The 27755-nt window shown below is 44.1% G+C and overlaps 1 protein-coding gene and 1 long non-coding RNA gene across 2 annotated transcripts; one reads left to right on the top strand and one right to left on the bottom strand.

The window, feature by feature from the left end:
- Nucleotides 1-5780: 5780 nt before the first annotated feature.
- Nucleotides 5781-19474, top strand: STMN3 (stathmin 3). The gene is given in 6 exon segments (XM_069952355.1): nt 5781-5994; nt 12229-12324; nt 12406-12581; nt 18722-18913; nt 19148-19186; nt 19189-19474. Coding segments are annotated over 6 exon segments (579 nt in total). The 5' UTR covers nt 5781-5975; the 3' UTR covers nt 19246-19474.
- On the bottom strand, nt 18706-27753 carry LOC138772163 (uncharacterized). The gene is made up of 3 exons (XR_011359719.1): nt 27594-27753; nt 19085-19241; nt 18706-18793 (listed from the first exon to the last, which is right to left on the bottom strand). It is a non-coding gene; the product is annotated as an uncharacterized lncRNA (long non-coding RNA).
- Nucleotides 27754-27755: the final 2 nt, after the last annotated feature.

The following is a 27755-nucleotide window of genomic DNA, read 5'->3' as shown; positions in this document are numbered from 1 at the left end:
ATAGTAACTGCATAACCCTGATAACACAGCAGCTGGATATGTGATATATAAGTTACTGTACAGTATAGCAGCATGTGGTATATAATGTATAGTAACTGTATAACCCTGATAACACAACAGCAGCTGGATATGTGATATTATAAGTTACTGTACAGTATAGCAATCAGCATGTGGTATATAATGTATAGTAACTGTATAACCCTGATAACACCGCAGCTGCTGGATATGTGATATATGTTACTGTACAGTATAGCAGCATGTGGTGTATAATGTATAGTAACTGTATAACCCTGATAACACAGCAGCTGGATATGTGATATATAAGTTGCTGTACAGTATAGCAATCAGCATGTGGTATATAATGTATAGTAACTGCATAACCCTGATAACACAGCAGCTGGATGTGATATATAAGTTACTGTACAGTATAGCAGCATGTGGTGTATAATGTATAGTAACTGTATAACCCTGATAACACAGCAGCTGGATATGTGATATATAAGTTACTGTACAGTATAGCAGCATGTGGTGTATAATGTATAGTAACTGTATAACCCTGATAACACAGCAGCTGGATATGTGATAATAATAATAATAATATTAATAATAATAATGCTTTTATTTGTATAGCGCACACAGATTCCGCAGCACTTTACATAGTTACACCAATTATTCCCCTGTCCCCATTAGGGCTCACAATCTAAATATGTGATATATAAGTTACTGTACAGTATAGCAGCATGTGGTGTATAATGTATAGTAACTGTGTAACCCTGATAACACAGCAGCTGGATATGTGATATATAAGTTACTGTACAGTATAGCAGCATGTGGTGTATAATGTATAGAAACTGTATAACCCTGATAACACTGCAGCAGCTGGATATGTGATATATAAGTTACTGTACAGTATAGCAGCATGTGGTGTATAATGTATAGTAACTGTATAACCCTGATAACACAGCAGCTGGATATGTGATATATAAGTTACTGTACAGTATAGCAATCAGCATGTGGTATATAATGTATAGTAACTGCATAACCCTGATAACACAGCAGCTGGCTATGTGATATATAAGTTACTGTACAGTATAGCAGCATGTGGTATATAATGTATAGTAACTGTATAACCCTGATAACACAGCAGCAGTTTGTAGATACAGGATGGAGCTGCAGATCCCCATAATGCAGTAGCGTAGTACAACAGGCTAGAATAGGAAAGCAGGGCTGCTGTCAGAGGTCTGTGTGGTCACATGACAGCAATGGGGGAGGGGTGTGTGTTCAGCATGGACCAATCAGGAAGTGAGAATCACAGAGCTTTGCAGGAGGACAGAGATAGAAACTTCTCTATACACCAGTTTGTATAGCTGAATGTAAGTGCAAACACATTGAGGCTGCGTTTACACTACATATATTTCAGTCAGTATATGTATATTTCAGTCAGTATATTTCAGTCAGTATTGCAACCAAAACCAGGAGTGGATTAAAAACACAGAAAGGATCTGTTCACACAATGTTGAAATTGAGTGGATGGCTGCCATTTAATGGCAAATATTTGCTGTTATTTTAGAACAACGGCTGTTATATTGAAATAATGGCCGTTATTTACTGTTATATGGCAGCCATCCACTCAATTTCACCATTGTGTGGACAGATCCTTTCTGTGTTTTTAATCCACTCCTGGTTTTGGTTGCAATACTGACTGAAATATACTGACTGAAATATACGTAGTGTGAATGCAGCCTATAGCAGCGGTGTGTATAGCTGAGTGTGAGTGCAGGCACAATATAGCAGCAGTGTGTATAGCTGATTGTAAGTGCAGGCACATTATAACAGCAGTGTGTATAGCTGAGTGTAAGTGCAGGCACATTATAGCAGCAGTGTGTATAGCTGAGTGTAAGTGCAGGTACATTATAGCAGGAATGAAGAGGATGGGAAACACAAGAGCTGACAGAGACTGCAGGGAGCATGAAATAGGGAGGAAAAGGATCTGCCATGATTTGGAAGGTGAGGGAGACTTCCTGGGTCAGAGTACAGGGCTGTAGACCCCGCTATGCAGACCATGCCCCTCCTCCACTCCCCCTCCCACCCAGTTCAGGGAGCTCTTACACCAAAGCAATGCTCTTAAACCAAGTTACAACTTTGAAAAACTGTGAGCTCTTCTTTTAAAACTTTCTTAAACCAAGACCAAGGCACCACTGTACATAATTCTTTAGTCTTCTCTTTCACAATATTTCGTGTATTGCACCCAATTGCTTTATTATTTTGTAGAGTGGTGCCCGCTTTCTCTATACTGTAGAAGCTCGGTAGATGGCTTCCAAAGGAGCATTCTAAAGCCCGCCCTCATATCCATCAAATTCCCTCCTTTTACCATCTACCTATCATGATGTGTTTTTGGAAACGAGCATGCTCAAAAGGGACTGAGGAACGGATGCAAACAATGATGACTGCATACGGATCAGGTTTATGTATATGACACATATGTGAACCCAACCAAACATTTCTAGTGTTCCATTGCCAGAGCCGTATGAGGCTTATATTTCTTGCAGGACAAGTTGTACTGTTTAATATCACCCTTTATGTGTTCACCTTGACCTTTGTTTCAGGGAAAAAAATATACTCTTTATTGGGGGATTTTTAAAATTTGTTTAATTTTCATTAGTCCCTCCAGGGACCCTCTACAGTGCATTGGCCATACTATTTCAGCATACTGTAACATCTGTGATCGGCTATTATTGTCTGCCTTTTGGAGCAGTGTGGATCATCCCCAGCAGGAAGACTGGCTCAGCTTGCAGGTACACAGCCTACTCTCCTGCACACAGCACATGCTAAGCCCCGCCCCAGTTTGTGTGTTCGGTCCTGATCTAGCTGTTACTAGAGACAGATTTTCTCTGACAACAGGCAGTGGACAGCGGATTGCAGGGAAGGGAGACACCTAGTGGCCAATTCTTTAGGGCTGTCTTTAGTGAATGAAATGACAAAATTCTAAAAAACAATATCATGGCCAAAAAAGCTGCCTATAGGTTGCCTGACATCATGTGAGGTAAGTAGAGGTAAACAAATGCTACAGTATGATTCACCAAATCTATTCAATCAACCATCAATTTTGATTTATAACAATCTGGAATAAAAATTCTTAACTCTGTTATTTCTCCTGGAAATACAGGAACACGCTGACACTGAGTGATACCGTTACACTTGTCCCTTCATACCTTGGTAGTGCCCAGTCAGTGCTGTCAGCGTGGCCTGCAGAACACGGCCCATTAATTACATGAATGGTATCACCCAATTGTCAATTTATTCAGACTATTCCAGGAAGAATAACAGAGGAACAGCACAATGAAGACATCTTCCACAAGTAAGGAACGTCAGGGGGACACCGATTTATGGACATTTTTTTATGGACATTTTTTTTAGCAGTTCGGGATGGGGGCTGCTTTAAGTGATCTTCATCTCTGTATTGAGTCTGCATCTTACCATTGCAGTGAGCTGTTGCATTTTTCTGTATTTTTGTGTGTATGCCCCTTAAGGCCATGTTCCCACTCTGTAAGACAACGGCCGGTGTCTGAGAAGATCATCCCGGCCGGGGTGTATACTATGTGTATGTATATATGTACTATGTGTATACACTCCTACCGGGATTTCATTGAAGGCAGCACTATGTAAGCTACGTAGTAATCACAGCCGTTGTTGCAAATCGTCAACAACGGCCATGAATATTACTTAACTTATGTAGTGTGACCATGGCCCTTTGCTATCTTTAATTCGGATTAGATTTTGCCGCACTTTTTCCATATTTGAATCACACCCCCTTTTACAATAAAACCACTCCCACTGCTTGCTAAGCTCCACCCATCTGATGGACAGTGTACAAAGATCAAGCATTTTTGTCTAGTTTGTTAGTGAAATATTTGATAGTAGGAAAATGCTAGTGCAAACGCTTTATGCCCCTTTATTAGATAGATAGATAGATAGATAGATAGATAGATAGATAGGAGATAGATAGATAGATAGATAGATAGATAGATAGATAGATAGAGACATAGATAGATAGGAGATAGATAGATAGATAGGAGATAGATAGGAGATAGGAGATAGATAGATAGATAGATAGATAGGAGATAGATAGATAGATAGATAGATAGATAGATAGATAGATAGATAGAGACATAGATAGATAGATAGAGACATAGATAGATAGATAGATAGATAGATAGGAGATAGATAGATAGAGACATAGATAGATAGATAGATAGATAGGAGATAGATAGATAGATAGATAGGAGATAGATAGATAGATAGATAGATAGGAGATAGATAGATAGATAGGAGATAGATAGATAGATAGGAGATAGATAGGAGATAGATAGATAGATAGATAGGAGATAGATAGGAGATAGATAGATAGATAGATAGATAGATAGATAGATAGGAGATAGATGTGTAGATGGGTGTATATCAGTAGCGTAATTTGGTGGGGGCAGAGGGGGCGGATGCTCCCGGGCCCACACAGGCAGGGGGCCCACTGAAGATTTCACCAGTTAATGCTGTCTGCAAAAGCTATTGCTTTTGCAGACAGACTTAACAAATGTCTATTGGCTGTAGGTGGCCCCTGGCCAGCACTACGTGCTTCTACATGGCTAGCAAATGCTGTGCCTGATGCGAGAACATACGGTTGAATGCGGCACAGTGATTGAATAGGCTCTCCACCCTGCCAATCACTGTTGTGGCCACAAGTGGCTGTTCCCTCCCTTAGAGCTTTTGGACATGAGTGATGTCACTCATGCGCTCACAGAGTAGGGAGAGAGTTGACATGAAAAGACTACAGTACTGCAACCGCACAGCAGGTAAGTATGGCTTTTGTTTCCTTAGTTATAGAGGAGACCTATGTGGATGGATGGCTAACTCCTGGGAAGGATGTTATCTATAGGGGTTGGGGTATGGGATGTGCTGCCTAACTGAATAGGGGTACCTAATTTGGAGGTACAGTCCACTCACAGTGGTGGTGTCTAACCACCAGGAGGATTACCAGGGAGATTACAGCTGGGGAAGGGGGTGGCCGCATGGGGAATACATACCGTGGGGATTACCTACATGAGATGGTGCTGGAGGTGATGCCTACATGCAGGATACTATCTTTTTTTTTTTGGGGGGGGGGATTGCCTGATAAAGATAGATATGAGATTAAGAGATAGAAGAATGGATGGATGGTCAATTAGAAAACAGATACAGCGCCATAACTTCCTCTATGTTGTTTGTGGTATTACAACTTGGTTCCATTCTCTTTTACTGGAACTGAGCTGCACTACCACATCCAAGCTTTGGGGGAGAGTGGCACTGTTTCTGGAAAAAGGCTGCTATGTTTTTGCAATGCTGGATAACCCCTTAAATTTTAACATGGTTATATACAGTATGTGAAATGTAGAAAGTATTTTCCACTGTTCTCAGTCCCTGTGCACTATGAATAATGTAGTAGAAAATACCCTTTATTATTCGGAAAGCATTGTCATCTACTGAGGTTCCCTATGGGTAACATAATTAGTTGGGGGCCCACTGAGACTCACTCGCCCCCCCTAGGCTTAACCCCTAGCTACGCCCCTGGTGTATATGCAGTGTGTAAGTACACAGGGGTCTGGGCTGCTGGCAGGAGTCGGGGGGCTCTGGGTGTGCCTGGCACAGGGGGTGGTCCTCCTCTGACAATAGTGCTGGGGGCAGCAGGCTGGGTGTGACTCCTCTAGCTGCAGGAATCTCTCGGAGCAGATCTCAGGGTCTGGCTGCTGCTGCCGCCTCCTGTGAGGGTGACCCGGAGCCCCCCACCCTGCTGTCTCCTGCACCGTCCACCCCACCTCCACCTCTGTCTCCTCCTCCTCTGCCTGGATCCCCCTAGAGCTGAGTCAGGCGCTCCCTCTCCCTCCTCAGCATTGCAGTACTCCGCCACCCAGCACCATCTCCACGCCGCATCCTCCTCCAGCACCATGGTCAGCACCGTGTCAGGTAGGCAGCCCCCCTGCCCTGTGCCATCACCCTGCCCTCTGCCCTATAAGACCCTCTATATCCGGGCACACTGGGGGCTCCCTGGGTGTGGTGGAGGGAGCTTTTCTCCATATTGTATGTTGGATTGCATGTCTGCCTCCTCTAGCATGTATTATATGGATGCATACAGCAGGATGCTGGGTGTGCACTGTGGACATTGATGCATATTATATTGATGATGATGATGATATCTAAGCCTCTTGCACATAGGGATACATTGTATAGAGCAGCCCATCCTCCTCTGTATATATGCACAGGCATGTACATGACATGTATGATGGCTGACCCTCCCCCTATTCTGCTTTTCCATTCCCCATGCAGCCACATTTTCTTTCTTTGTTAATAATTCCTGGGCTATGGCAATGCACAATGAAGCAGGACATGGCAGTGCCATCGCCTGGACCCCTCGCCCACGCAGCCATACTGGGTCTGCCTTCAACCTGCATGGGTGGGATTTCTTAGAACCTATCACCCAGCCCTTGGTGGTGCAGTCAGGCATCTCAGCACCAGGGGTCCCATCATTATTGGGGTCTTATATCATAAATATATATATATATATATATATATATATATATTAGCCTAGGGAGTGGCAGCTGATCAGCACCATATCCTGCCATGCTCCAGCCCCTGGGGACAGGACCCCCCTTCTGCTGGGTGATAATGGTGCACAGTAAGGCATGTAAATTCTGACAGATCCTCTGGGTATCCAACAAGCTCCAGTCACCAAATCCTCCCTATTGTCTGCAGTGCTGGCGGATTCTGGGCTGGGATTTATGGGTGGAGAACACTGAGGTTGCAATGGGGAAAGAAAAAAGGTGGGAGGGAATATCTATGGGATATCTCTGGATATACAGTGTCTATGGCATGATGCAGAATAATGATTACAGCTGGAAGTGTATATATATATATATATATATATATATATATATATATATATTTATATTTACATTACATCCACTATAACCAGTGTCACAAGACAAGATGTCTGCTGGGTTGGAGCCTGGGAATGTCGCCCTCCATGTATCCTGCTCCTGATGTCTGTTCTCTGAATGCATGACATGAAGCCACCCTGCTGCACAATGCATTATACCTGCAGGAGCTTATAATAGTGTGGAGAGTAATAAGAGCTGATATGTCACACATATGTATATCTATAGAGGTTATATCAGTGCTGGAGTGTAATAAGAGGAGCAGCTGATATGTCACACATATGTATATCTATAGAGGTTATATCAGTGCTGGAGTGTAATAAGAGGAGCAGCTGATATGTCACATGTGTATGTCTATAGAGGTTATATCGGTGCTAGAGCGTAATAAGAGGAGCAGCTGATATGTCACATGTGTATGTCTATAGAGGTTATATCGGTGCTAGAGCGTAATAAGAGGAGCAGCTGATATGTCACATGTGTATGTCTATAGAGGTTATATCGGTGCTAGAGCGTAATAAGAGGAGCAGCTGATATGTCACATGTGTATGTCTATAGAGGTTATATCGGTGCTAGAGCGTAATAAGAGGAGCAGCTGATATGTCACACATCTGTATGTCTATAGAGGTTATATCGGTGCTAGAGCGTAATAAAAGGAGCAGCTGATATGTCACACATCTGTATGTCTATAGAGGTTATATCGGTGCTAGAGCGTAATAAAAGGAGCAGCTGATATGTCACACATCTGTATGTCTATGTCTATAGAGGTTATAGCAGTTCTGGAGCGTAATAATAAGAATATCTGACACATCTGTATATATCCATCTCTGGAGGTTATATCAGTGCTGAAGTGTTATAAGAGGAGCGGCTGATATCAGTCACATACGATGTAGACGTCTGGAGGTTATATCAGTGCTGGAGTGTTATAAGAGGAGCGGCTGATATCAGTTACATATGAGGTACCGTAGGTGTCTATGGAGGTCTCAAGAATGAAGATGTGAGATATATTGTGGACTATTTCAGAGTTCCTATATCCATTACAATCATAGCCTTTCTTCCCAATATGAGATGGCTGATAACAGGAAACAATAGATTGCCCTGAACCACACAGGAAATAGAGAGGAGATGGGTTTAGGTTCTGTGGCCCAGTCCTGTTACCATGGCGAAGAGAATCATCTGCAAACTGTGATCTATACAAGATATACAGGGCCAGAGGAGAGTACAGGCCCATGGCGCCCAATGTATACACAGGGGAAGGGGGAATATATATGAGACTGAGATAGATAGATAGATGATTGATTAGATAGATAAATAGATAGATATATAGATAGGAGAAAGATAGATAGATAGATAGGAGATAGATAGATAGATAGATAGATAGATAGATAGATAGATAGATAGATAGGAGATGGATAGATAGATAGATAGATAGATAGACAGATAGGAGATAGATAGGAGATAGATAGATAGATAGATAGGAGATAGATAGACAGATAGGAGATAGATAGATAGATAGGAGAGAGATAGATAGATAGATAGACAGATAGGAGATAGATAGATAGATAGATAGATAGATAGATAGATAGGAGCTAGATAAATAGATAGATAGATAGACAGACAGATAGTGACAGCCCCTAGGACACCACCATGGCTGCTATCAGTAGAGATCACCTCGCTATGTACCCATTTAAACCAACAAAAACTGATAGGGGGAAATTTACTATAGCAGAGGAACAGTTTCCATAGCAACCAATCCCATTGCAGGCCTCTGAATAATGGGGAGGAAGGGGATAGGGGCTTCTGGAATTGCATCTGATATGATGCTCTAGTGGTAATAGGAGATAACATTCACCTGCACGAGAGATAAGACAGAAGGAAGGCCGACAATTTCTATAAGATTGGTCGGGTTTGAGGCCCTTTTACACAGGCCTATTATCCCTAGTAATTGTGGCTAGTAACACTCCTGCGGGCGATGGTTGGTCCGTGTAAAAGTCACAGTGATCAGCTGAGGACGGGGAGAATGCCCAATCCTTGGCTGATCAGGTCTTTACGTCAGACTTTTCAATTTATTAGTGTTATTTTCAGCAACTCTCTTCTCTCCTCACACAGTTTATCTGGGCTCACAAGCAGCCCCGTCTGGCCAAGTCTATCCTATGTCGCCCCAAAGCCTGTGGAGGTGTAGGCCTCCCTAACCTACTCCAGTATTATGCCGCTGCACACCTATCCAGGCTCCTAGACTGGCATAGACATGACTCGACTAAGCTCTGGGTCAAGATGGAAAAGGCTCTCTCCCCAATACCATTGCTTGCCGCCCCTTGGTCAACCTCTTCTGTCTGCTTTGGTAATGCCCATCCTACCATAGCTCCCACCTTAAAAGTGTGCCATAAGCACCTCTCTTTGCGTCACCTTGCTCCCCTCTCCGCTGTGCTGGGTAACCCGTCCTTCTCTCCCGAGATGGATGACCCTGTTCTTTGTAGATAGTCGGGCTTCTTCAGGGCTAAAAACTTCCTCTGCAGCTCCTCTTGGTTCTCAATCTCAAACCTTAAGGACCTTACAGATGCAGCTTCACCACTTTCTCCTTTCTTTACCTTCACCACCTGGCTTCGCATGGGCTCTTCCCACCTTTGAGTCCCTATGTTTGGGTTCTGGCCCTCTCCGTCACTCTCTCTTCTCTACTCCATGTTGGGCTCCCCACCGGGACAGCCATGTCTGCCTTTCTTGTCAGCTTGGGAGGCAGACTTAGGCCTTTCTTTCTCTGCGGCCCGGGTCGAAAGAATATACTCCTGCACCCATTCCTCCTCGATCTCTTCCAGATTGCAGGAAGCGCAATATAAGCTGCTCTCCCGCCGGTATTATGTCCCTACACACATTCACAGGATATAGTCCAGCAGAAAAAAAATTCTTTCAAATCAACTGGTGTCAGAAAGTTATATAGATTTGTAATTTAATTCTTTTTAAATTTTATAAGTAAAAGATATTATCATTACTATTACTATGTTAGACCAGTATTGTCACGCCCAGTGTATATGCAGCAGAAGGCCCTCTGTTCTGCTATTCTCTTTGTAGCCAGTCATCCCCATCATCCTCTTGCTTTATACCCAGGACACTCGCTCTTGCTGCCAGCTGCCTGTCATGTCTGGCATTTGGTAATTAGGGCTGATAGCTGGCGCCAGGCTCTGTGGTCTCTGGAGAAGAGAGGCTGTACACGCAGCAGATGATGAGGACTGGATGTTTGGGCAGAGGCTTTGAGAGTCCTTGGTGACTAGTCTGAGTCTCACAGCCCTGTCTGCTGTGTGCTGCTGCGCTGCAGAAGTTCTGTTTTTGCTACTGAAAAAGTGTCACTGTCATTTTTTTTTTTTTTTTTGCAGAAATCAATAGTCCAGGCGATTTTAAGAAACTATGTAATTGGGTTTATTAGGCAAATTTGCCATTATCTGCATTCAAAAAGACTTTCCCCAGGTCCCCCACCCTCTCTCTCATTCACTGCTCATTATCAGGAAATCTCGATTTTTTTTTTACATCAGTCGTGCCCTGTCTAATCTATGAAGAGGGGAGGGGGGAGATTAGTCACCAGCAGAGAACAAAGGATTACACAGCGGGACCTGTGTGAAAGCCGGTATTCAGAGAAGAGAGAGGTCATTGCTGACTTCAGAGGAGATAGCCTGGTGATGTAGTTGTAAATTAACTCTTTGTTGTCCTGTTTTGGTGCCTCATCTCCCTTAACCCCTCCCCTCTCCATAAGAGAACCATGAAGACAGGGGGGAGAGCTTCAAACTGCTTTTTCATGATAAAAATGCATTTTTTTTGCTAATAAACCAGATTACAAAGTTTCTTGAAATTGTCTATACTATTGATTTCTGAAAAAAAAATAAATAATAATAATAATAATAATAATAATAATGAAACCACAGTGACACTTTAAGACCAATGTATTCATACTCCGGTCTTAAATAAAGCCCCATCTACCCGGATGTATTTACTAAGAGGTGCACGCCTCCGGAACAGGTGTAGATTTCTGCATGGTTTACACCTTCTCCCCTCCTTGCTGGGTCTCCTGCCTCATGTACTGCATGGCACCACCATCTACCTATCATATGTATGGCACAAACAGTGCCGTATATATACTGGTGCTGGTATAGAGCTCCCTCATCTTGGCACATGATCATCACCCTGCACTTACATACACTTTTCATTCTTCTCCTAGTCCTGATCACTCACTTTTGATAAGTCGAGCCTAGTGTTCCTTCAAAAGGTGGTTCTCTAGCTGTTGCAAAACTACAACCCCCACCATGCTTCCATGATAGAAGATAGTAGTTGTGTAAGTGCTGGGGAACCTTTGGATCGGGGACACTGGTCTAAGCAATTCCCTGTAAACCTAGTATTGAACTTGGGTTAATGTTTTGGCTTCAGCAGAGGGTTTGCTAGTGAAAGTGAAAGTATAGAAAATACTTCACACTCCGTGCCTGGATAAGTAACTTAAAGGGTTACTTAGATTAAATTGTTTTTCTTTAAAATCAACCGGTGTCGGAATCTCCAGTCTTCCAGTATTTATCAGCTGCTATATGTCGTGCAATAAGTGGTGTATTCTCTCCAGTCTGACACAGTGCTCTCTGCTGCCATCTCTGTCCATGTCAGGAACTGTCCAGAGCAGGAGAGGTTTTCTATGGGGATTTGCTGCTGCTCTGGGCAGTTCCTGACATGGACAGAGATGGCAGCAGAGAGCACTGTGTCAGACTGGAGAGAATACACCACTTCCTGCAGGACATACAGCAGCTGATAAGTACTGGAAGACTGGAGATTTTTAAAAAGAAGTAATCTGTATAACTTTCAACATGAGTTGATATATGGCGTTCCCCTATAATTCCTTAACCCAGTCCTGCTACCACCGGCTTTGTTACAGTTTGCCAGTCTAGACAAGCCGCACTACACCTAGTAGTGCTTTTAGGTCTTTACTTACCTTGTCCTGCTCCAACAGCTTGTTTGTTACAATGTGTCGGTGTAGGAAATCCCACTATATATTGCCTTTAGTCAGTTCTTACCTCCATTGACAGCTGCTACGTACAATGTGTCAGCACGGGCAGTTTTCTCTGATCTACACAGTCACATACTGTTGTACAACTTTTGCACTATTTTAGTCACTTTTCAGGCCCAAAAATAAACGGTTTGCAAATTGCTTCGTTTGCTGTAACAGAAATGGACACAAAGGTGTGAACATAGTCTTATTATTAGTCACCAGCAGCGGCCCATTATACCCTCTTTTCTCTTGCAGCCTACAAAGAGAAGATGAAGGAGCTGTCGATGCTGTCCCTGATCTGCTCCTGCTTCTACTCGCAGCCTCATCCCAAGACAATCTATGAGTATGAAGGTCAGGAAATCCCCCATATCCCTCCTGACTAATAGTCACTGACTCCACAATAATAGTAATAATGGGCTTGTGTGTCCACAGACATGGAGGTGAAGCAGCTCAACAAGAGGTCGTCAGGGCAGAGCTTTGAGGTGATCCTGAAATCTCCTTCAGACTTATCCCCAGATGGTCCCCCCCTGGCCATCTCCCCCAGGAAGAGGGAGGTCTCCTTAGAAGAACTGCAGAAGAGGCTGGAGGCTGCGGAGGAGAGGAGGAAGGTAAACGTTATACATCATCTTCTGTATAGCCATATGGAGCATGCTCAGTGCTGGACTGGAGTATACTGGGTCCACCAGGGGCCCAAACATCACTGCAGCAGCATTGTTAGGACATATTCACACCAGCATTAACTGATTTTCATGTAAAAAGCCACGCTATATCACTAAAAAAAATTAAAAAAAATCTTCCACAACACCAGTATATAAGTGGTTATATTATAATCCATATATATTTCTGCCACATTGTTACTGACCACCCAGTATACTCACACCAATAGAACCAACATAAAAGGGCCAACTAATGCCCCCACACCATGACTGCTAATATTCCCGCCATATTGTCACTGGCCACCCAATATACTGAGACCAATAATGCCTCCACACCATGACCACTACTATTGCTGCCATAATGTTACTGACTGCCCAGTATACTGAGACCAATAATATCAGTATACAAGAGCCAATTAATACCTCCATACCATGACCACTACTATTACTGCCATAATGTTACTGCTCAATCATTATACAGAGACCAATAATACCAGTATACAAGGGCCAAATAACACCCCCACACCATGACCACTACTATTACTGCCATAGTGTCACTGACCACCCAATATACTGAGACCAACAATGCCCCCACACCATGACCGCTACTATTACTGCCATAATGTTACTGATCAATCTTTAGACAGAGACCAATAATACCAGTATACAAAGGCCAAATAACACCCCCACACCATGACCACTACTATTACTGCCATAATGTTATTGACCACCCAGTATACATAGACCAATAATATCAGTATACAAGGGCCAAATAATACCCCCACACCATGGCTGCTACTATTACTGCCATACTGCTACTGACCACCCAGTATACTGAGACCAATAGTACCAACATAAAAGGGCCAACTAATGCCCCCACACCATGACCACAACTATTCCCGCCATACTGTTACTGACTACACAATATACAAAATCCAAATAACACCCCCACACCATGACCACTACTATTACTGCCATACTGTTACTGACCACCCAGTATACTGAGACAAATAATACCCCCACACCATGGCTGCTACTATTACTGCCATACTGTTACCGACCACCCAATATACAAGGGCCAAATAACACCCCCACACCATGACCACTACTATTACTGCCATATTGTTACTGACCACCCAGTATACTGAGACCAATAATACCCCCACACCATGACCGCTACTATTACTGCCATACTGTTACCGACCACCCAATATACAAAATCCAAATAACACTCCCACACTATGACCACTACTATTACTGTCATAATGCTACTAATCAACCAGTATACAGAGAACAATGGTACCAACATAAAAGGGCCAAATAACACCCCCACACCATGACTGTTACAATTCCGGCCATACTGTTACTGACCACCCAGTATGCAAGGGCCAAATAACACCCCCACACCATGACTGTTACTATTCCGGCCATACTGTTACTGACCACCCAGTATGCAAGGGCCAAATAACACCCCCACACCATGACCACTACTATTACTGCCATTATGTTACTAATTAACCAGTATACAAGGGCCAAATAATACAACCGCACCATGCCACCATACTGTTCGTGATCAACCAGTATACAGAGACCAATAATGCCAGCACACAAAGAGAAATATTATCACCATATTACTGCCATACTGTTCCCGATCAACCAGTATACAAGGGCCAAATAATACCCCCACATCATTACCACCATACTGTTACTAATCCACCAGTAAGCAGAGACCAATATTACTGGTATACAAGGGCGAAATAATACCCCCACACCATGGGTGTTACTATTCCCGCCGTACTGTTATTGACCACCCAGTATACAAGGGCCCCCAAACTATGACCACTACCGATTAGTATGATACAAAACCAGTATACTAAGACCAATAACAATTTGAAGCATACAGTAATAACAATAAGTGGTAGACTAACACTATAGATTCAAGTGTCAAAAAGGATATTTACAAATAAATACATATAAATATAAATATAAATAACAAATAAATATAAACAAATAATATACAGTGAGAAAAAGTAGCATATCTACAGAACTATAACGATAGACGAGGGAGGGTGTTTGTCCAAGATGAAAAAGTCTATTACACCCTACCTAACTCTATGAGCCGCTAGGTTAGTGCGTCCCCTGTGCCAAGCAGGACTGACCCTACTCTAAGTGAGGGAGACAGTCAGAAAAAGTCTGGTTGCTCAGTCACTTATGTAGGATAGATATTAAAGTATAGTAGTTCCTGCTTGGAGATGATAGCAACATAAAATATAGCTATATGTGGTATGTACTCTCTTGAATGGACAGAAGGTTTTCGGCTTTAATGCCTTTTCGGAAAGATATGGATACTCCACTACTCCTACGTGTTTCCCCCGTGAGGTAAGGATAGCTAGGTTCATCAGGGATGCTTTGTGGATTGTCAGCCATATCAGGTGTTTAAGAGAAGTCTGGTAAAAGTGCAACAAAGTGTCATGCAATACTATGGGGGCAAATGTAAGTCCAGAATGCTACAAGATATGAAAGCTGTAGGATTTACCTCTTCTGAGTGCCAGAAGCCATTATAGAGACGCATGAACGTCCACAGATCGGAGAATGTTGTTAGTAGGGGATGATAGTAAACTGGCCTAGAAACAAAATATGATGACGATATAATGAATCTGTCCCTAGTACGGTTGGTTTTAGGCCCACATAACATTATATAATGATGAAGAGGTGTAGTAGATGACAGTACCTGAATGGAAGATGTATACGGTTTGTACAACGCATGTCTCTTCTGAAGATATCAGAGGTATTGGCGCAGGTTTGTAAGTAAGTTAAGAGCCTAATAACAAATGATACAGTTGTACACAAAAAGTACATGATAGATAATGAATATAATGAGGGAAATGAACGTTAAAGTGTACCTGTCATTTCATTTTAATTTTTTTTTTGCAGAAATGAATAGTACAGGTGATTAGAAACTTTGTAATTAGGGTTATTAGCAGACAAATGCATTTTTATCATGAGAAAGCAGCTTGAACCTTTTCCCTACGTCTTCATTGTTCTCTATAGAGAGGGGTGGGTAGGGGGAGGTGAGGCACCAAAAAAGGACAACAAAGTTAATTTACAGCTACATCACTGGGCTATCGCCTCTTAAGTCAGCACTGACCTCTCTGACCTCTGAATACTGGCTTTCACACAGCTCCCGCTGTTTAATACTTTGTTCTCTGCTGCCGACTAATCTCCCTCCTTCCTCCTCCCCTCTGCATAAAACAGACAGGGGCATGTCTGATGCAACAAGACACAATTTCCTGATAATGAGCAGTGAATGAGAGGAGGGAGGGGTGGGGGGACCTGGGGAAAGCCTTTCTGAATGCAGATAATGGCATATTTGCCAATTATACCCAATTACAAAGTTTCTTAAAATTGCCTGGACTACTAAAAAAAACGACAGTGACACTTTAAATTTACTAAGATGCAGGTAGAGGAGGAGCACAGTCAGGTGGCTGGTGCGGCGGAGACAGCGATAAGCATCCATTGAGTGGGCTGCCTCTAGCATCTATTTGTGTGGCCTGATTGAATCCGCATCTTGTCCCATGACGTGATGATGTCACGACGGAGCGAATCGCTATATCGTGCATGCACCGACGACAGCAGGGTTGTGTATCCATAAGCAGGTCCGTGTAGTGACGCGGTAACGCCACATTGGGGCGTGCTGACGTAATGGCGTCACATTAGGGCATAATGTACTCTTGTGCATGTGCACACGGTAGCCCATACTAAGTAATACCATGACGGTGCGCGCATGCTCAGTGGAGAGGTAATGTTATGACAAATAAGACCAATAACACCAACATGCAATGGAGAAATAATACGCCCCGATACTGACTAATACCAACCAATACCAATATATAATCTAGTCATTCATTTTTCCTTTTCTTCTCCATCCAGTCCAGGCCATCTAGTCACACAGCATTTTAGGCTCGTCACACTAGCCCTGTCCTCATCTCAAATGCCCCATCTTATAGTTGCCCCATCAAATAGTAGTTGGGCCCACTACCGATCGCACATAGAGTATTAGGTGCCTTCTGTGCACTTATATAGTATTATGTTTCCCTGCCTGTAGTTAGGCCCCTTTGTGGCCCCATTAAGTATTAGGCCTCCATATAGTACTCGGCCCCCTCTGTGGACCCATATATTAGTCACTTCAGTGCACCCATAGTGTTATGCCCCCTCTGTGCCATATATAGTATTAGAACCCCTCTGTGTTTTCACATAGTATTAGGCCAACCTCTGTGCAGCCCTGGTATAGAATAATCCCCCTTCTGTCCAGCCATCAAAAAGTAGTAGGCCTCCTCTGGGCAACCCCCATATAGTTTTAGGCCCCCTCTGTGCCTCTATATAATATTAGGGCTTCTCTGAGCAGCTCCTATAAATCAGATAACCTCCTCTGTGCAGCATCCATAGAGTAGATAGCCCCTATATAGTATTAGGCTTCTCTCTGCAACCCCATGTAGATTTAAGCCCCTCTTTGGAGTCCCTATATGATCCCCTTTAAAATAAAAACACACCTGTTACACAGCTCTACTGCTGTTCCTCTCCCAGAATGTTCTTCTTTCTTACGGTGCGGCAGCGTGTTACACAGTTGCTGGCTGGAGGTCCTCTGCCATTGTTCATTCCAACAGATAAATGATTCCTTGGAGGGCTCTGCAGCCGTCAGTTCCACCAGAGGATCCTCTGGTTGGCCTGTGTGATACTAAGTATGCTGGTATAACCTGGGTATCTCCTGTATATAATTATATATGTACAGCCGGTATAACCTGGGTATATACTGTATATAATTATATATGTACAGCTGGTATAACCTGGGTATATACTGTATATAATTATATATGTACAGCTGGTATAACCTGGGTATATACTGTATATAATTATATATGTACAGCTGGTATAACCTGGGTATATACTGCATATAATTATATATGTACAGCTGGTATAACCTGGGTATATACTGTATATAATTATATGTGTACAGCTGGTATAAGCCGGGTATATACTGCATATAATTATATATGTACAGCTGGTATAACCTGGGTATATACTGTATATAATTATATGTGTACAGCGGGTATAACCTGGGTATATACTGCATATAATTATATATGTACAGCTGGTATAACCTGGGTATATACTATATATAATTATATGTGTACAGCTGGTATAACATGGAGATCTCCTCTATATAATTATATATGTACAGCTGGTATAACCTGGGGATCTTCTGTATATAATTATATATCTACAGCTGGTATAACCTGGGTATATACTGTATATAATTATATATGTACAGCTGGTATAACCTGGGTATATACTGTATATAATTATATATGTACAGCTGGTATAACCTGGGTATATACTGTATATAATTATATATGTACAGCTGGTATAACCTGGGTATATACTGCATATAATTATATATGTACAGCTGGTATAACCTGGGTATATACTGTATATAATTATATGTGTACAGCGGGTAAAACCTGGGTATCTCCTGTATATAATTATATATGTACAGCTGGTATAACCTGGGGATCTTCTGTATATAATTATATATCTACAGCTGGTATAACCTGGGTATATACTGTATATAATTATATATGTACAGCTGGTATAACCTGGGTATATACTGCATATAATTATATATGTACAGCTGGTATAACCTGGGTATATACTGTATATAATTATATGTGTACAGCGGGTAAAACCTGGGTATCTCCTGTATATAATTATATATGTACAGCTGGTATAACCTGGGGATCTTCTGTATATAATTATATATCTACAGCTGGTATAACCTGGGTATATACTGTATATAATTATATATGTACAGCTGGTATAACCTGGGTATATACTTTATATGATATATGTAAAGCTAGTATAACCTGGGGATCTCCTGTATATAATATATATGTACAGCTGGTATAACCTGGGTAGATCCTGTGTATATATATATATATATATATATATATATATATATATATATATATATGTGTGTGCACAGCTGCCATGCTGGTGTAATCTGGGTATCCTACCTTATGTCTTTACCATTTCAGACCCAGGAAGCTCAGGTGCTGCGACAACTTGCAGAAAAGAGGGAACACGAGAGGGACGTTCTGCACAGGGCACTAGAAGACAATAACAACTTTAGCCGAATGGCTGAGGAAAAACTCAACTACAAGATGGAGCTGAGCAAGGAGATACGTGACGCCCACTTGGCGGCTCTCAGGGAGCGTCTCCGTGAGAAGGTATGGGGTGGCCTTGTGTCCTGGTGTTGATTTTTTATTATGCTTTTTAACACTACTTATATATTTTATTTTCACAATGGTCACCTTCAGAGCTGCACTCAGAATTCAGTATCTGAGTAGATCTGTATTTACAGTATATAGAGTAGTCTTCTGTAGATAAGGTTACAATACCCACAATGCAATGCAGCAGTGCCTCCTACCAGCATTGTACGATAATCTATCTTCTATGTGCAGGAGCTCCATGCAGCAGAGGTCCGCAGGAACAAGGAGCAGCGGGAGGAGGAGATGTCTGGATAGAAGCCGCCGCCGCAGACTTCCATGCCAGCTCCTGAACAGCAAACAAAACTATTTTATGTACATGTCATCTGTCACGTCATCTCACATCCCCCCTCCCCCCCAGTCTCTCCCCATATCCCCTGATCTGTCACCGCCATGACCCGGTCGCACCGGAGTAATGAGGTTCATATGTCATACGGTTCGCACGTCTGCAGATTCTTCCGGAGAATTACGCCCCCCTGCATATTTTATTTTTAAACCATATAAATTACAATTGTTCGACCATTTGAAGTCTGGTTCATTGTGTGGTATAAAGAGAGAGGGGACTCGCTATAAGTGATCCCAGGAATCAGTGCCTTAGAGACTGGGATGTCATCAAATTCGAGGGGTAAGTGAGGGTATGGGAGCATTAAAGGGGTACACCGGTGAAAAATGATTTTATCAAATCAACTGGTGTCAGAAAGTTATATAGATTTATAAGTTACTTCTATTCGAAAATCTCAAGTTTTCCTGTCCTTATCAGCTGCTGTATGTCCTGCAGGAAGTGGTGCATTCTCTCCAGTCTGATACAGTGCTCTCTGCTGCCACCTCTGTCCATGTCAGGAACTGTCCAGAGCAGAAGCAAACCCCCATAGAAAACCTCTCCTGCTCTGGACAGTTCCTGACATGGACAGAGGTGGCAGCAGAAAGCACTGTGTCAGACTGGAAAGAATGCAGGACATACAGCAGCTGATAAGTACTAGAAGACTGGAGATTTTTAATTAGAAGTAATTTACAAACCCGTATAACTTTCTGACACCAAATCCTTTGAGGGAAAAAAATCCTGCCAGAGTTCCCCTTTAACTGTGTGAGTGTGTCTCATTCAATAGTGTCAACCACAGGGCTTCCATAACATGCCAGAGGTCACCTATACCTAAGATGGTTTCTCTATTAAAATGCCAGCCAGAGTGCCCCTAGAACAGTGTCAGTGACCCCATGGCCTTGTACACACATTGATAAGGAAGACACTGTTCAGTAATCCCACATCTACTTGATGCTGAAATGAGCTGGAAGGGACACAGAAGAGAGTGTGAAGGGTTATTCCCAACTTAGCCTGTTATAGGATTGGGGGCCAACCGCTAGGCCAACCGCTGGGGGTCCAACCGCTAGGATCCCCCACTGATCCTGAGAATAAGGAGGCAATCGTCCCCATAATGAATGAGCATTCACCTTTTCTTAGATCTATGGGCGGAGGTCAGGCTTTCTGTCCAGCTGGGGTGGTCTATGCTTTACTGCTCCCGACTTTAGACTTGCTTTGGCTATTGTAGGGGTTTGCTCAGTGTGGCCCTCAAGGTCCTGGGGAGGGGCAGAACTGAGGGCCCCAAATGTAATGTGCTAAGGTGGACGTCATGTGTTCCAGTAGTACCGTGATTAGAGCTCTGGCACCACCTAATGGACTTATTAGGGTATTACATACAAGTTAAATTCGTGATTCATAAACCTTTTAAGGCGACACTGTACCCACAATCTGCCCCCCCCCCCCCCCAAAGCGATTGTACAACTTTTAAACTTTCAGCCCTGTGTCAAATTGTCATGGCCTACAGTCTGTCTGTGCCCTAGGCTTGCACCGCCTCTCCGTCCCTCCTCCCCGCCCTCTTTACAATTAGGAACACCCCTGGGCAGCATTTCTACTATTCATCAACTGTCTGAACACTGCACAGGTGCCCCAACGATGCAGCACATGTGCAGTGTCCACACAGGTGATGAATAGGAGAAATGCTGCCTAGAGACATTGCTAATAGTGAAGATAGCGGGGTGGAGGAGCGGTGCAAGCCTAGGCCACGCCAATTTGATACAGAACTGCAAGTTTAAAAGTTGTTTTTAGGACAATAACTGCATCACCTGCCGAACGTACCCCTTGGATTAAAAGCATCTATCTGAAGGTACAGGCGGGGTGTTTTTTTTTTGGGGGGGGGGCAGATTGGGGGTACAGAGTCGCTGACAAATGCCACAGGACATATAAAGCTACATCCCTGTGAGGTAGTCGTGGGTTATGTACATACAGGGACAAAGGACATAGATTAGCATTGCAGCAATGTCACCGCTGGGTCAGCAGACTGCTTTACAGCATCGTAACCCGGGAACTGGGGATAAAAGATGAGAAGGCTCAAAAACTATGGATTCCAATGAAAATAGTTTACTAACAGCAAAGATGCCTACAAATCCTGCAGAAACTGAACTTATCTGACGTGGAACTACAAATCCCAGCATGTTCAGATACACTATTAGTTCATCATTCATAACAGCCGCTCGTCCTGTCTGTGTCACAAGAGATGCAATAAGCATTGGGTCCAGGTATAATCAGACCTGTAGATCCTCAATGTAAACCCTGTACCAGCCCCCCAGCCATGTATACAGCACCGCTGCCCTCTGATATGAGTGGGATGTCCAGTGCTACCACAGCCTCTTCAGCCCATATAACTATATATTATATATACAATGCTGTCTTACCCACAGCAACCAATCACAGCTCAGCTTTCACTTTACCAGAGCAATGTGGGATATGAAAGCTGATTTGTGATTGGCTGCTGTGGGCAACAAGAAAACCTTCCTATAACTCTCCTCCATGGCCTCTTCACCAGTGAGTTCATTCAGTCCCATCTGTACAGGTGTTTAAAGTGAAGGTACCATCAGTACTATCGCTGTAAGTGTTTCATACGGATAGAACGGTGTAGCGCCGTTCTACTCCTGGGCACCGGCCGGGGGTGAAGCATCGGTGGCGGCCTGGCCCGCCCCCCAGAGAGAGGAACCCCCACCCCTCTATGATGCAGTTTCATTGATTCTAATGGAGCCACGTCATAGAGGGGCAGGGGTTTCCTCCCACTGGGGGCAGGCCTTCAGTGCTTCAGCCCAGGCTGGTGCCCCTTGCTGGCGCAGTTCCATCCATGTGAAACACTTACAGTGATAGTACTGATGGTACATTCGCTTTAAAGGGGAACTCCAGGCGGGGGTTATTTTTAGGGTATGGCTGGGGAAGGGGTGGAAATAGAGGCCGCCGGTCACTTATCTCCCCGGTTCCAGCGACGGCACCCGACGCTGGAACCAGGGAGGTAAGTGACCAGCAGCCTCTATTTCCACCCCTTCCCCAGCCATACCTTAAAAATAACCCCCGCCTGGAGTACCCCTTTAACACTAATACAATAAACCTTCCAACCGTTCCAGATTCAGCAGGACATTCCTGATTTTGGGGTAATGTCCACCATCCCGGGATGACACCTATGTATCCCGCTCGGCATGTCCTGACATCCAGGCAGAGAGAGGACAAACCCCTGGACACAGTATAAACTTGCGGCCCACAGTATCTACATCCCCTGCCCGCATTGATGCCAGCTTTTACACCCAGACGCACTTTGGGCCAGGCTGGACAGTTTTGGGTGTGATGCCGGGCATCCCTCTCTGTGTTGGTAGTGTGACTGGCCCACACTCCTGCCTTAAAGTCTCCAAGTATTACATGGGCCGATAATTGTCAAATCTGTCAGATACCGCTCCACAGACATGACCGGCGATCAGCTGATGAACAAGCAAACATTCCCTCATCAGCTGATCGCTCATCTCTGACCTGTCAATAAATAATCAACAAGCAAAGTAATAGGCCCTATAAACAAGGGCGATCTAGGAGATCAGGGCTAGCTTACAGCCGGGCTCAGGTCCTGTAATATTAACTATATAAAGCCCAGGATATGGAATGGCGTAAGGTGGAACCAGTATGGGCCATAGAATTGGGAAAACATTCTCAGGAGATTTATCAAACATGGTGTAAAGTGAGACTGGCTCAGTCGCCCCTAGCAACCAATCAGATTCCGCCTTTCATTCCTCACTGACTCTTTGGAAAATGAATCCCTATCCTCTATCCCTTTCCTAGACTCATCTCTATGATCATAGGGTGAACTATATAGTCAGTTACAGCTGCACAGTCCTCTCTATCCCCTCCCTGCACTCATCTCTATGATCATAGAGAGAACTGTGTGGCCATAGTTACAGCTGTACAGTCCTCTCTATCGCCTTCTTACACTCATCTCTATGATCATAGGGAGAACTATATAGTCAGTTACAGCTGCACAGTCCTCTCTATCCCCTCCCTGCACTCATCTCTATGATCATAGAGAGAACTGTGTGGCCATAGTTACAGCTGTACAGTCCTCTCTATCGCCTTCTTACACTCATCTCTATGATCATAGGGAGAACTATATAGTCAGTTACAGCTGCACAGTCCTCTCTATCCCCTCCCTGCACTCATCTCTATGATCATAGAGAGAACTGTGTGGCCATAGTTACAGCTGTACAGTCCTCTCTATCGCCTTCTTACACTCATCTCTATGATCATAGGGAGAACTATATAGTCAGTTACAGCTGCACAGTCCCCTCTATCCCCTCACTGCAGTCATTTCTGTGACTATAGAGAGAACTGTGTGGCCATACAGTTACAGCTGTACAGTCCTCTCTATCGCCTTCTTGCACTCATCTCTATGATCATAGAGAGAACTGTGTGGTCTTACAGTTACAGCACCAAGGGTCGTTAAAGGGTTAACAAAATGGAGTTCTGATCCCATAAGGTTGGTGCAGTGATCATATAAAGAACTGCTGTTCCTCTTCCCTTAAAGAGTTAAGGTCCTTTAGGGTCCATTAACACAGAAAGATTATCTGACAGATTAGATGCCAAAAATTTGAAGCCAAAGCCAGGAATGGATTTGAAAAGAGGAGAAATCTCAGGCTTTCCTTTATGACCTGATCTCTGTTCAGTTTAATTTTGGCTTTGGCTTCAAATCTTTGGCAGATAATCTTTCTGTGTAAATGGACCCATACATGAGCTGATTATCAGCCAGGGGCGTTGCTAGAAAATTCTCCTTCGGCCTATTATCGGTCTGTGTAAAAGTGACAGCGATCAGCTGAGGGCGGGGAAAACTCCTGATCCTCAGCTGATCAAACCTTTTTGGTGGGCTTTAAAATCTATTGCTAAAGATTAGCAATCTAGTCGGGAGATTTACCTGCAGGAATATGGCCCCAGCTTTCTCCAGCTCACTGCTCATAGAAAAGGAAGGTCACCAAGTTGTTATACTGACAGCAGATCTAACAGCAGGATCGGTCTTACTGCTAAATTTCCACTCCATGTCCACTACTGATCCAGCACGTTTCTTCAGTCCTCCAGCCTCCAACTATAACTTCAGGCTCCACCTCCTCCAGAATGACTGACAGCCAGAGGGGGCGGGACCTTAAGACAGAGGCGGGAGACCTGGATGCTGGATCACAAACATGTGGATGGTAAGTATACACTGCCGCCTGTGATCCTTAGGAGCGATAATCGGCCGATTATCGCTCAGTGGAATAGAGAAAACGATCAGCCGATGATCGTGTCATCGGCTGACCGTTTATTTAGAGCCAGACCTAAAATCATTGGTCCCCCACCGCGCATCGCTACGGTGGACTAGCGGTGCGCGGCGGGTGGGCGCCGATTTGAGAAGTAGCAGCATACATTACCTGGCAGGACTTCTCCTCCGCTCCGTCTTCCTCCCCGGGTCCCGCGGCACACTGGCCAGGACTGCCGCGGCCAGTGATTGGCTGAGTGGTCTGACAGCTCAGTCAGGCTGCGCCGGAGTTGATGCTGCACTGTGGGACCTGGGGAGGAAGATGGAGCGGAAGAGAAGCCCTGCCAGGTAATGTATGCTGCAACGGCTGCAAGGACATGGGTAACGATGTCGCTCAACAATCATCGCGCCATGGAATAGGCCCAGTAAACGAGCGACGATCTAGCAGATTGGCGCTCATTTACATCGTTGATCGGGCCCCCATCGGCACGTGAAAAAGGACCCTTAGTTTATACACAATAGTTCCAATGGACATATAACAGTATACAGCCAGGTCTCTATATCTCAGAGTTAATTAACCCACTTATACTTTGCCCATAATATTACATGACATGATTACTAAAAATCGCTGGTTTGCGGCCCCCGACAGCTGAGAAACGGCTACATCTCAAAGAACCCTTAGGGCCATATTAGACGGCCTGATCACTACAGATCTGCTAGATCAGCGATCACTTACTGAGGCTTTTACACGGCTCAACTATGCAGCAAGTGCTGTGTATATATATATATATATATATATATATATATATATGTATACGTATATTATTGAAAGAAATTGATTCCTTCAGCTCATAAAATTCAATCAGCTTTATTTTGAATCATTAAAGAGGACCTGTAACCCCCGTGCCGGGGTGACAGGCTCCCGACCCCCCGCTAAAGCACCTTATACGTACCTGATCCCGCCGGGTTCCGCTTCCTGATTCAGTCGGGTGACGGAGATATCAGCACCCAAAGCCCGGAGCGCGCGCTCCTGAAATGAGAATGACTGGTGAGTCCAACGCTCCGTCATTCTCTATGAGCGTTGGACTCATCTAAGGACAGGTTCCCTTTAAAATAACAGTAATTTTAAAGATTCTAAGTAAAGCTGATTTGAATTTTTTCTTTCTTCTGTGTGTTCACCCCAGAGACCGGGGGCTTCACCCAGCCAAATCAGACTTATGCTGCGTTTACACAAAGTGATAATTCGCCCGATCGCACGATTAACGTTTTCGAAGTAACGTTTTTTTATAACGATCGTTATAAACGGTCGGTTTTTTTTATAACGACCGTTTAGACAGAACGATATATTGCACGGAAAAATCGTTTTGCGATCTCTTAAGCCTATCCCGCACATAGGTTAAATCGGTGAACGACTGTTTACACAGAACGATCTGCAATTTTTTTTTTTTTTGTGAACGACCAACGACGATTTCAGAACATGTTTAAAGATCAAAATAAACGATTTCTGGCTGTTGCTTGATCGTTCGCTGCGTTTACACATACGATTATCGTTCGAATTCGCACGATAATCGTTCCGTGTAAGCGCAGCATTAGAAGCATATCTACACTGGCTGACTGCTGACCATACTCACCTTTTTCATATACATAATGGTAGCGATGTCTGTGCAGTCCTTGCTTTATACATTACCTCTCTACCCTCCTGGTGTTCTCTCCGCTCCGGCCCACTTCTCGCAGCTACCGCAGTAAATTTGTTGCTGATCTCCTAAAGAGGTTTTCTTTCAGATCAACTGGAGTCAGAAAGTGACACAGATTTGTAATTTTTTTCTATTTAAAAATCTCCAGTCTTCCAGTACTTATCAGCTGCTGTATGCCATACAGGAAGTGGTGTATTCTTTCCAGTCTGACACAGTGCTCTCTGCTGCCACCTCTGTCCACGTCAGGAACTGTGCAGAGCAGTAATAAGACAGTGCCTTATATTCATTTTTGCTCCCAAAGAGGCACTTTGGGGGGAGATTTATCAAACTGGTGTAAAGTAGAATTGTCTCAGTTGCCCCTAGCAACCAATCAGATTCCACTTTTCTTTCCTCACAGACTCTTTGAAAAAATGAAAGGTGGAATCTGATAGGAGCAACTAAAGCCCCTATTATATGGGGTGACGTGGAGAGAAAGAGAGCGCTCACTTGCACCATGTTCCCCCGCCCACTGCCGGCGCTATTACACATGCCAACAGCAAGCGGAGAGGGGAGCGGGTAAGAGCCGGGGGGGGGGGGGGAGGGGAAAATGCCCTGGCGATCGTGCAGCCCATAAGAGACAGAAGCTGTCTCCTGCTGCTGCCGCTCCTGTTGCACACGGCGACGGCCGCAGATCGTTGGCAGGCTGATCGTTGCCGTTTCAGCCAGTTGCAAGACAACGGTCAGCCAACATGCACGATGTCGGCTTATCGGCTGTAATGGCCGATAATCGCTTCGTGCAATCAGGGGCGGTCTTGGCATTTCTGGGGCCCCAAGCGAAGTTATGTCTGGGCCCCCCCCCTCGACACGCGTTCCAAAACAATAGACCGCTGTGTGTTGCCCCCAGTAGTATATACCCCTTGTGCGCTACCGCCAGTAATATATGCTCCTTGTGTGCTGCCCCCAATAGTATATACCCCTTGTGTCCTGTCCCCAGTAGTATATACTCCTTGTTTGCTTCCCCCAGTAGTATATAAACCCCTGTGTGTTCCCCCAGTAGTATATAGACCCCTGTGTGTTCCCCCAGTTATATATAGACCCCCTGTGTGCTCCCCCACAAGTATATAGACCTCCAGTGTGCTGCCCCCAGTTGTATATACCCCCTGTGTGCTCCCCCACTTGGATATAGGCCCCCTGTGTGCTCCCTCAGGGGTATTTAGCCCCCCTTTGTGCTCCCCCACTTGGATATAGACCTCCTGTGTACTCCCCCACTTGGATATAGACCTCCTGTGTACTCCCCCACTTGGATATAGACCTCCTGTGTGCTCCCCCACTTGGATATAGACCCCCGTCTATAGACGCCATAGGAAGAATATGAACAGCCCATAATACCGCAGTCACTACGATAATAGCAGATGCAAGAGGGAACACAGCGCCATCTAGTGTCCACGATGGTATATTGCTGATTATAGAGAAGCAGACCAGCGCCATCTAACGTCCGAGGACCTAATAGTTCCCGCATGCGCAGTGGCGTCCACGGTGGCCATATTTGAA

Source organism: Dendropsophus ebraccatus, chromosome 14, assembly GCF_027789765.1.
Source record: "Dendropsophus ebraccatus isolate aDenEbr1 chromosome 14, aDenEbr1.pat, whole genome shotgun sequence".
NCBI classification, from domain to species: Eukaryota; Metazoa; Chordata; class Amphibia; order Anura; family Hylidae; genus Dendropsophus; species Dendropsophus ebraccatus.
This window is presented reverse-complemented; position numbering and strand designations above follow the sequence as displayed.